This window comes from Coregonus clupeaformis, chromosome 2 (genome assembly GCF_020615455.1).
Source record: "Coregonus clupeaformis isolate EN_2021a chromosome 2, ASM2061545v1, whole genome shotgun sequence".
In the NCBI taxonomy this organism is placed as follows: domain Eukaryota; kingdom Metazoa; phylum Chordata; class Actinopteri; order Salmoniformes; family Salmonidae; genus Coregonus; species Coregonus clupeaformis.
The window spans coordinates 31,395,360-31,406,069 of NC_059193.1; the positions used below are offsets into that span (position 1 = coordinate 31,395,360).

At 42.6% G+C, this 10,710-nt stretch overlaps 2 protein-coding genes across 2 annotated transcripts; one reads left to right on the forward strand and one right to left on the reverse strand.

The window, feature by feature from the left end:
- The first annotated feature begins 3,361 nt into the window (after window positions 1–3,361).
- LOC121537046 (MRN complex interacting protein) lies at window positions 3,362–6,117 on the forward strand. The gene is made up of 7 exons (XM_041844793.2): window positions 3,362–3,506; window positions 3,638–3,697; window positions 3,924–4,030; window positions 4,362–4,428; window positions 4,666–4,799; window positions 5,113–5,221; window positions 5,317–6,117. Exons 1-7 carry the CDS (start codon window positions 3,447–3,449, stop codon window positions 5,968–5,970), a joined length of 1,191 nt encoding a protein of 396 aa, XP_041700727.1. The 5' UTR covers window positions 3,362–3,446; the 3' UTR covers window positions 5,971–6,117.
- A 75-nt stretch (window positions 6,118–6,192) lies between these two features.
- sqstm1 (sequestosome 1) lies at window positions 6,193–10,495 on the reverse strand. Its single transcript, XM_041841019.1, has 7 exons — window positions 10,066–10,495; window positions 8,837–8,932; window positions 8,330–8,652; window positions 7,917–8,142; window positions 7,586–7,788; window positions 7,208–7,403; window positions 6,193–6,926 (listed from the first exon to the last, which is right to left on the reverse strand). Exons 1-7 carry the CDS (start codon window positions 10,232–10,234, stop codon window positions 6,772–6,774), a joined length of 1,368 nt encoding a protein of 455 aa, XP_041696953.1. The 5' UTR covers window positions 10,235–10,495; the 3' UTR covers window positions 6,193–6,771.
- Window positions 10,496–10,710: the final 215 nt, after the last annotated feature.

A 10,710-nucleotide genomic window follows, 5' to 3' on the forward strand; every position in this document is an offset into this window, starting at 1 on the left:
AATGTATTAATGTTGTTTCTTGATAATAATATAGCCTCAAATTGGTCTCATGTTATGAAGGTATTGGGAAAACAGTGTTACTCTCCTCCTGAATATTCATAACCTAGTTTTAACAGAGATAAGCTTCATACACAGTATTTTGATTGACTACACACCCATATTGGTCACAAACATAGATATTTTGCAATTCTACAGAATTCTTCATGTCCACTTTCATCAACAGCTATTTTTTATGTTTGGCCAGAAAAAGTATCTTTAAGAACCCATTGTCTTTAAACCATTCGGCTCCCCTACTTCAGAAGAAACTGGACAGATGTAAGCAATATGGTAGCTCCAGTGCTGATGAGATTCAGGGATTATCTGTCATATTGCTCACACCTATCTAGTTCCTTCAGAACTTCTGATTTGAAAAACACTAGAGAAGTAGGAGTTAAGGATTGTTAGACAAGGCTATAGGGTCCTCACAGTTTTAGTTTCCATTATTGTTATCCAGACAGGTCTGAAATCAGTGGAGAAATGTGCTGGCGCTGCTCAATACTGGTCTCTGAACTGTTCTTCTATGACACTAAAACCAGACTTAAAAGGTTGTCTGGCTGGCCCTTTGTGTATAACCAAACACAACAGTCCAGCATTGACCAATGAATTTGTTTGCAGCGTTACATACCAAGTTTATTGGCACTTTGTAAGATAATAGTTTTATACCCCAAGTTAAATTTATTACAGTGTTATTTGCACTAAGCCCCAGTCCCAGTTAATCAAATTGTATGTAGATTATGTTATGTTGGCACACACAACCTGTCTCACTTTTTTGTATATTTTTTGCTTTTCATCTGCCTATGTTTCTTATATCTAATGAAAAATGACAAATTGTACGTGTTTACCTTGCAGACGACTTGCTAAATGTGAAAACAAAGAATGAGGAAGCAGTTTTGGATCTTTTTGGGTTCTGGGATAGCCTATGTGGCTGTTACAAGTCTGTTTATCCATCTATAGCTATAATATCATCACTGTATCCATGTAACATATGTGTTTATTCACAAACTTGCATTTTAAATTGTATTTGATCAGTACTGTACTATATTGTGTAATAAATTAAAATAATGAATGAAATAACTTGGTGGTTTTATTTAATAGAACAGGCTTACAACCTTTGGGTATTTTTAATAGTTGTTTGTTTTTAGATCTGCAGACAGAAGATTGGCCACTCTTAATCCAATTTCTCCTTACAAGTGAATTATTTTACATTATAAACTGGGTGTTTTGAGCCCTGAATGCTGATTGGCTGACAGCTGTTGTATATCAGACCTTAGACCATGGGTATGGCAACATTTATTTTTACTGCTCTAATTACGTTGGTAACCAGTTTATAATAGCAATAAGGCACCTCGGGGGTTTGTGGTATATTGGCCATATGCCACCGCTAAGGGCCTTATTGCTTAATTGAACAACATACAGTGAGGGGGGAAAAAGTATTTGATCCCCTGCTGATTTTGTACGTTTGCCCACTGACAAAGAAATGATCAGTCTATAATTTTAATGGTAGGTTTATTTCAACAGTGAGGGACAGAATAACAACAAAAACACATGTCAAAAATGTTATAAATTGATTTGCATTTTAATGAGGGAAATAAGTATTTTACCCCTCTGCAAAACATGACTTAGTACTTGGTGGCAAAACCCTTGTTGGCAATCACAGAGGTCAGACGTTTCTTGTAGTTGGCCACCAGGTTTGCACACATCTCAGGAGGGATTTTGTTCCACTCCTCTTTGCAGATCTTCTCCAAGTCATTAAGGTTTCGAGGCTGACGTTTAGCAACTCAAACCTTCAGCTCCCTCCGCAGATTTTCTATGGGATTAAGGTCTGGAGACTGGCTAGGCCACTCCAGGACCTTAATGTGCTTATTCTTGAGCCACTCCTTTGTTGCCTTGGCTGTGTGTTTTGGGTCATTGTCATGCTGGAATACCCATCCACGACCCATTTTCAATGCCCTGGCTGAGGGAAGGAGGTTCTCACCCAAGATTTGACGGTACATGGCCCCGTCCATCGTCCCTTTGATGCGGTGAAGTTGTCCTGTCCCCTTAGCAGAAAAACACCCCCAAAGCATAATGTTTCCACCTCCATGTTTGACGGTGGGGATGGTGTTCTTGGGGTCATAGGCAGCATTCCTCCTCCTCCAAACACGGCGAGTTGTGTTGATGCCAAATAGCACCATTTTGGTCTCATCTGACCACAACACTTTCACCCAGTTCTCCTCTGAATCATTCAGATGTTAATTGGCAAACTTCAGATGAGCATGTATATGTGCTTTCTTGAGCAGGGGGACCTTGCGGGCGCTGCAGGATTTCAGTCCTTCACGGCGTAGTGTGTTACCAATTGTTTTCTTGGTGACTATGGTCCCAGCTGCCTTGAGATCATTGACAAGATCCTCCCGTGTAGTTCTGGGCTGATTCCTCACTGTTCTCATGATCATTGCAACTCCACGAGATCAGATCTTGCATGGAGCCCCAGGCCGAGGGAGATTGACAGTTATTTTGTGTTTCTTCCATTTGCGAATAATCACACCAACTTTTGTCACCTTCTCACCAAGCTGCTTGGCGATGGTCTTGTAGCCCATTCCAGCCTTGTGTAGGTCTACAATCTTGTCCCTGACATCCTTGGAGAGCTCTTTGGTCTTGGCCATGGTGGAGAGTTTGGAATCTGATTGATTGATTGCTTCTGTGGACAGGTAGCTTAGTGGTTAAGAGCGTTGTGCCAGTAACTGAAAGGTTGCTGGTTCTAATCCCCGAGCCGACTAGGTGAAAAAAATCTGTCTGTGCCCTTGAGCAAGGCACTTAACCCTAATTGCTCCTGTAAGTCACTCTAGATAAGAGTGTCTGTTACATGACTAATTATTATACAGGTAACAAGCTGAGATTAGGAGCACTCCCTTTAAGAGTGTGCTCCTAATCTCAGTTCGTTACCTGTATAAAAGACACCTGGGAGCCAGAAATCTTTCTGATTGAGAGGGGGTCAAATACTTATTTCCCTCATTCAAATATTATTATTATTATTAAAATGCAAATCAATTTATAACATTTTTGACATGCGTTTTTCTGGATTTTTTTGTTGTTATTCTGTCTCTCACTGTTCAAATAAACCTACCATTAAAATTATAGACTGATCAGTTCTTTGTCAGTGGGCAAACGTACAAAATCAGCAGGGGATCAAATACTTTTCCCCCTCACTGTAGTACTGTATCTTCATGCTTGAGCCCATTGAATTACTCTGCACTTAGCCAACGGCTGAGGGCGCTCAAGATATTTGATTGTCTTCTGCTTCTGTGGTAGCTGACGCATGACGTCACGTTTCCTGTTTCCGCATTCGATCGTTTTTCAAAAACAATCCCGGGAAAATAGCATCTCAAACTAATCGTTTTTAGTTAGCTACTACAACTAAAACAAGGAACATGGTTCAGGAGTTTCATGTCTTAAGATGCTGTTCTTGCCAAACCTACCAAGTGCAACAGGTAACTTAAGTTTGCTAGTTGTAGAAGGAGTAAACATTCTAGTTAGCAATGTTGCTAACCTGTTAACTTAGCTAGCTATCTTCAAACTTGCGTTGCATGTGTAAACATAATATTTGCTCGCTTGATTGCAGGTTAAAAAGAGCAAAAAATGGAACTGCAAGCTGTGTGGGGAAAAGCAGTCGGTCATCAAGGTAAGACAGCTAATGATTTGTTCGAACCACACATTTGACAAACAAGTAAAGTATTTGTAAACAAAAAATAATAATAATGGGTTGTTCGATATCGCAGCCGACAGACTGATATATAAATAATGACTAATTATTATTTGTAAGTCAGTCAGTCACAATTTACCCATGATAATTCACGGTTTTGATGCTCTCGAACATGGCCAATGTGTTTGTTGTGTAACCTTTCCAGGTGTTTGGGCGTGGCTCTGGAGTGGATTGCAGACGTCATGTTCAGAAGCTCAATGCCAGGCGTGGAGAGATACTTGAAGAGCAGGACCAGAAAGCCTGGTCACGATGGTAACGCTACTGTTATTTAAATGTCACTCTCACCACTGTCTACTCCACCCTGCCAGGAAGCAAGCAGAGTACCGAGCATTCCATTTCCTATGATTTGCATTACTGAATTTAAATAGGCCAAGGCAGAAATGGCAGTCTAAATAATATTACTGTGGAATGTATTTATCTTTATGCACTCAATCCTGTTTGGGTGTTGTGTGGTGTGAGAAGACTTGGATTCACATATGCCCTGTATGTCACTTTCCCCTAGCTTAATTTCCAGGTGAGATGTAAAATGTGTGCCTAAATGAACTATATCATGCTATGTCTCTTTCTTTATTCTTTGTGATAGGGAGGAGGTGGACGATGTGGCTGAAGAAGAGGTGGTAGACAAAGCTCAGGAGTGTTGTGACCAGAATGTGAGTTCACACCATTGTTACTGCTCATCACTTGTTTTGGACACACACACATGTATTTGACAGTCAATTGAATGTAGGCACAGGCAGTCGGGTACAAACTGAACATGCCTTGCATTCCCATACTTAGTTTAGGGCAGCAGCCCTAACCAATAACTCATGTTGTCCATTGAATATCATAAGAAAACAACATTTTTTACCATTCAAACGACCGGTAAATGAATAATTGTATTCCTGTAGGCAGAAGAGGCTAATGGGAGTCGCTGGAGTAAATACCTGCAGACGAGCGACGAAGGGGCGGGCCAAGAAGAGGCTGAGGAAGAGGAGAATGTTTACATGGACAGAAAGCATCTCCAAGGCAACATACATGTCAGGTATGCCCATGACTCATGCAGGCTAATTATTTTGTTATGTTTGTGCCTAAACAGTGGCCTACATGTCACACCTGTGTCATCAGACAGGGTCATCTGAGGATCAATTGGCCACCATTCTAAACACTGATCCAAAACCATACCTGAGTAATCAACTGCACCACTTATCATTGTCGAAGTTGACTATTCAGTCCACTTTAATGTGATTGTTTATTTTCTGTAAAAAACCTTCTAACCCTTCTCTATACCACAGCATCTCTGTTTAGACTGAGCATAGGTATTTGTGACAGCATGGATTATTAATGTGGCCCAACAGAAAGAGGAAGCGAGGTAGAGGAGAGAATGAGGGGAGTGGATATCACAGTGGAGAAGAGGACACCATGCCTCCTACACAAGGCTGGAGGACGAAAGGGAAGTCGGCTAATGTAAGCAGCTAATGCTAATTCATACTAGCACATGTCCAAGCAGTCTGTTCCTTGTATGTACTAATATGCTTTCTCTGGTTCGCTTTTTACCACAGCCGCCACAACACAACAGACACCCCAGCTCATTGGCGTCTGTACAATGGTCTCCCAAACAGTCAGCTCCCTGCAGACCACCAGTCCCAGCTTACAGCAAACCCCCTACTGTAATTGAACCACCCTCAACTACCAGCAGCAAACCCTCTTCAACCTCAGCCCCCTACAGAGCCAATACAGCGAGGACCTCACAACCTTCTGGATCCTCGGGTACTGCGGTGTCACAGACCTCCAAATGGGCCCAGTTTCTAACTTCTGCCCCTCCTGAGGAAGATGAGACCAACTGGAGTGGGAGTACAATGCAGATGGATGAGTTCCAAACCACTGGTTCAATGTTCTCAAATGTGGTGATCAAACACCAGAACTATACAAAAGCCCCTATAGGACAACTGGGCTGTAGTGGTATTTCCATATTGGGTGGGGATAGTGGTTTTCTGGGGCAGCGCACAGGGAAGACATTTGATAGGCTGAAGTCAACTATCACTCATTGTGGATTTGGGGAGGCAGCCAATAGCGAAGGAGGTCCTGCCCATATGGCATTACCTGAGAGCGAAGCACCAGTCTGTCATCAGCCCCCGCCCACCAAGCGCCCATGCCCCGACCTCTCTCTGGTGACCCTGTTCTACACGGATGACGACTTTGATGACACATTTTAAAAGTCATGTAATGGTTGCTTTTTTTTTTTTGTAAATGCAGAAGTACATCTAAATACTAAGTGGCCTAGTAGTCTACTCTGTAAACAAGTCTGAATGTTTTGTAATGAAGATTTTCAACTAATTAATCTCTGGATTTTGTCTAATAGTTAATGGTTGCAATAAAGATCAAATGATTAAACTATGTATTTAATGAGACAGTATGAAAATCCAATGACAATACAGTTTCTTTGCAGAAGTCTTTTATTTAGTTTCGACAGGGGAGAAATGTTTTCAGTGATTCACACCCTTCACCTGATTCTGTTGACACTGATAATGAACACGACACCATTTATTTGTCTGGCAATAATAACACTAAATGATAAGTAAGAACCGTTACTTGATTAATCAGCAACTTGCATGGTACTTGCTCTTGAGTTAATATTCTATGATACTATGTTGGTTAACATTTGTACTGCTTTTTTCAATCCAATTTCAAATGAACCCATGTATCTGTTAACGCTTAGTTAAACAACACCACATTTAAGAGTTAAAGGTTATAGAAACGTCATAATTATCATTAAGATAAATACCTGACTAGTAAATCCTTTATACTTAATTGTCAGTACGATAGATATATCTTAAAATAGCAAGAGATTTTCACCATTACATATTCAGAGCTAATAGACTTATTGCTTGAGCTACTAAATTGCCAGAGAGGTGTGAATTAGATTAGAGGGACAGAAGAGAAGGCAGTATTGGTGACGTGGCTATGATTGGGGGATGTAAGAGTGGTGTGCCTCAGGGTTCTGTGTTTGGGCCCCTTTACTTCTGGGGTGGTTTGGAGTAGTGGATGGTGTCCAGGGCGGCCCCGACGTCGCAGTCCTTGGTGTGGAGGAGACGGGTGAGCCAGCCACCCTCGTCTGTGAAGCCCATGGACAGCATCTGGGACAGGGACTCCACCAGGCGTGGGTCTGCATCTGGACACAGTGGAAGGTCAATCTCTGATGTAAGTAACTTCTACTAGTCACTACTACTGTACTAGTAGTAAATCAGGGATATAAGAACCACGAGCTAAAGTAACAACTATGATGCCCATCACTAACTGGGGATATAACTACCACTAACTGAAGTCACAACTACCGCTAGTGATGAGGGCTATAACTACCACTGACTGAAGTGGTTACTACTAGCAAGGAGGATAAGCAATCACCACAATACTAGTGATGGAGGATATGAGAATTCTCAAACTGTATCGTACCTTGAGGCAAGTGGGGGTAGGCTGCGGCCTCAGCGAGAGTGAGGGACTTCTGTGGTTCCTGTGAGGGACCCTGGGGAGGGGTGATGGACCCTAGGGCTTCCAGTGAGTCCTCCTCGCCCACCCTGAGAGACTGGAGCTCTCCTGTAGAGGGGTCCACCTCCTTGGAGGTCAGGTGAGTCCATTCCTCGTCACCACCCTGCACAGAGAGAGATACATAATTTAACAACACATACCATCTCGGAGAGATGCCATTTTATTCTTCCCCATTACTTGTGATTAATTATCATTCATTAGAATGAAACATTGACTTTTTAGTCTGATAATAAAGTATACTTTGATTATCAAATAACTAAGCTATAAAAGCAGTGCGTGTCATACCTTAGCCAAACCACTGGCGCTCCCCAGGCTGCTCAGCTCGTCCACCTCCATGTCTCCCTCTTTAGCCCCTGCTCCCTCTGACCCCCCTGTCCCGTTGTCACTCATAGCACTGGGGTAGCCTCCTGACCCAGGTGGGGTCGGGTTGGGGGTCATCACCTTGGTCCTCTTCCCCTCGTGCTCCACGTCAATATCCACATCGATACCTGCAGGCAACATGGAGAGGTAAGTAAGCAATTTCAGTGCATTCAAATTTAGAGTAGTCCGTATATTTCAAACAATGGATTGATAATAATGATGAAATTATTATATGGCACTTTTCGCTTGGTCTTACCCAGTGGGCTAAGCATGGCTGCCACCCCTTCTCCAATGTTCTTCAGGTAATCCATATTGGCCTGGGACTGCTGGGAGGAAGCAGATGAGGCATCAGAGGAGGGCTGACTGTCCTCGGGGGCCGCCTGGCCTGGCTGGGACACAGAGGGACCAGGCTGGGCCTGGCTTTGGGCCTGAGCCCACATGCAGTGCCTCATCTTCCGCATCCACTTCCCACGAGGGAACCACTGTGTAGAAGAACAAGATCAAACTATAGAGGCCATTTTTCTCTCCCTAACCACACATAGATAGTCCCGTTTTTGTTTCTGGACTAAGAAAACACTTTCAGTGATGTTTTAAATTGCTCAGATATGTGTATATGCAAGTATATCCACCTTAAAACAAGACAAACCTATTAAAACATATGTGTCTCACCTCGAATGTGTTGTTGAAGGGATGCCAGATGGGCAGGAGGACGTGCTCTTTGTGGAGCCCCTTGGCCTGGCACGGGGAGCATAGGTCGTGGTTGGGGCACACGGTGCACTTGAAACGGGTCCCCGTCACCGGGCCCTCGCATTCATCACAGGTAACGTTGGGGTGCACAATGGGGGGCCCGTGGGGGCCGTGACCATGGGGTGGTGGGCCATGGGGTGGAGGAGGTCCCATATGGGGCGCTCCAGGGTGAGGGGGGAAGGTGAAAGGAGGGACACCGCCCGGGAAGGCAAAAGCAGGGAACTCGCGCCTGTGCTCCTTCTTCTCTGTAAGGGAAAGAAAAAAAGGATATGCGGGTAGGTATTAATAACTACAATGTGTCTGTAACAATGAGAATGCTATGTCATTATGATAGTGGTAATGATGACAATGCATTACACATTAATACCAGATTGATTCATCTTTATATATTATATTTCAAAATGTACCATCTGATCACAAAAGATTCACCCTTGATGAAGAGGCGGAAGGTGTCGTCCTTGATGCAGGTGAGGCCCATGATGAGCTCATCGTCGGTGGAGAAGGCGATCATGTCATCGTCCTCGTCTGGGTACATGGTAAACAAAAAAGACAATACATTGTCACACTGATCTCCTCACTTGTTTCACAAGCCATTGTTTGCTGTCAGCTCCTTATCTAGAACAGATTATTAGATAATAGCAGTGAGAGTTCACTAGTAAGGACATCTGTCCACAGCTTATCCTCAGTGGCTTTTTTTATTTGAAACAAAGGTTAGTTAAGGGAATATTTTTGTTACAAATGTGTTGTGCTCAGACCAACACGATTGTCGATTTCCAGTTCAGTTATTGAAAATCCCCAATTTTTTCAATATTGAAAAATAATTAACTTCCTGGTTTGACTGTTGGAATGGAATTGACCCCAACCTTGATGCCCAATATGGAAAACATCAATTTTGTGATGTGGTACCAGTCAATAATACTACTGTATGAAATAGGTCAACTTTGATACCCTACTTGGGTTAAGTAAGCTTATTGGGAGGAGCGCTCTTACAGAATTGTATTAGTTTTTTTTTCTTCTGTGTTAATGCCATCTGTTGCTAAGTTACCACAAGAGACCCATATCTATGGGATATTTTGTCCACTATGAACAGATGGTAGGCCTACAGGTAGGGCGAGCTCGGAGAAATGTAGTAGAACAGGTACAGGCTATTGAAGACTATAATTGGTAACGGATTATTTTTTATATATATATCTACATCATTGCATGACATACATGAAATAGGGCCTATTTGCTGCTCACTCTATTTCTATCTGACATTCACTATGAAATGCAATGTCAAATGTAGACTTTAATAATGACCTGTGTACCAGCTCTATCGGATTTATCTAGTGACAAATTGTCATCTTGAGATCTATTATGGTATTGGTCAAGCTCACTCCTGTTATTGAAGCTTTCAGTCAGCTGCTTATTTCACTTATCAACTTCTTGACGCACTTTAGTCTAGGCCTATGACTCGACATGAATCAGTTTATTGTCCTACTCAAGTAGGCTAGGTAGTAAAGTGCGCACTAACTTTACTGTAATAGTGCATTACGTTGTCGGGCGCGATGTTATGGAATATTACAGCAAAATTACCACCAGGAAAAATTTATGACAATAACACCATCGAAAACACAGCAACATAGGCCTATAATGAAACACTGACAGTATAGGCTTACCTTTGTAAAACATTTGGTAAGGGACATTTCGCAGTGTTGAGAAAACATCAACAACCTTTCGATTCAGATACTCAAAACTCGTTGAAACATCTTGGTCGACAGCAAAGCGACGAATTTCTTTCGGTATGTGTTCCTTCCCAAGGAGATAGGCTTTCACGGTCATAGACATGGTCGAGTCTTCTCACGACTTACTTTCAGCCCAATTTTCGCTCTAAAATATTTGTGGCGCAGTTAAAATGTTAAAGGCCCGCTCCACTGTAAGATAGCTAGCTGTCAGTGCGTCTTGCTTTTCTGAGTACAGTTCCGCCTATGAACCTAATGGCGACGTCTTGTGTAATATTTATGCATCGGTCTAGCCAATCACGAGGGTTTGGCGCGGCTTCGGGGGGAAGTCCACTGTCCTAAATGACAAAGCTCTCTGCTCCTTCTGTTATTGTGCTCAAAAGACAAGGTAATGTAAACAAATGGGTGGGACGCGGACGCCAAAGTGTAAAATGGAAGGCGGAGGTATGACAAGGCACTTTCCATACGGGAATTCCCCGCGAGCATATTGTTCTCATAGACTAGACGTAACATAGTAAATGTACATCTGGGATACTCTAATTGCTATGATATGTTACATTTTATATATTTACAGAAGATAGA

Coding starts and splice junctions, on each gene's coding strand:
- LOC121537046 (XM_041844793.2), top strand. CDS start 3,447: ATGGTTCAGGAGTTTCATGTCTTAAGATGCTGTTCTTGCCAAACCTAC. Junction 4,429..4,665: donor AGGAGTGTTGTGACCAGAAT/GTGAGTTCACAC, acceptor GTATTCCTGTAG/GCAGAAGAGGCTAATGGGAG. Junction 5,222..5,316: donor CGAAAGGGAAGTCGGCTAAT/GTAAGCAGCTAA, acceptor TTTTTACCACAG/CCGCCACAACACAACAGACA.
- sqstm1 (XM_041841019.1), bottom strand. CDS start 10,234: ATGTCTATGACCGTGAAAGCCTATCTCCTTGGGAAGGAACACATACCG. Junction 8,653..8,836: donor CTTCCGCCTCTTCATCAAGG/GTGAATCTTTTG, acceptor TTTCCCTTACAG/AGAAGAAGGAGCACAGGCGC. Junction 7,404..7,585: donor GCGCCAGTGGTTTGGCTAAG/GTATGACACGCA, acceptor CTCTCTGTGCAG/GGTGGTGACGAGGAATGGAC.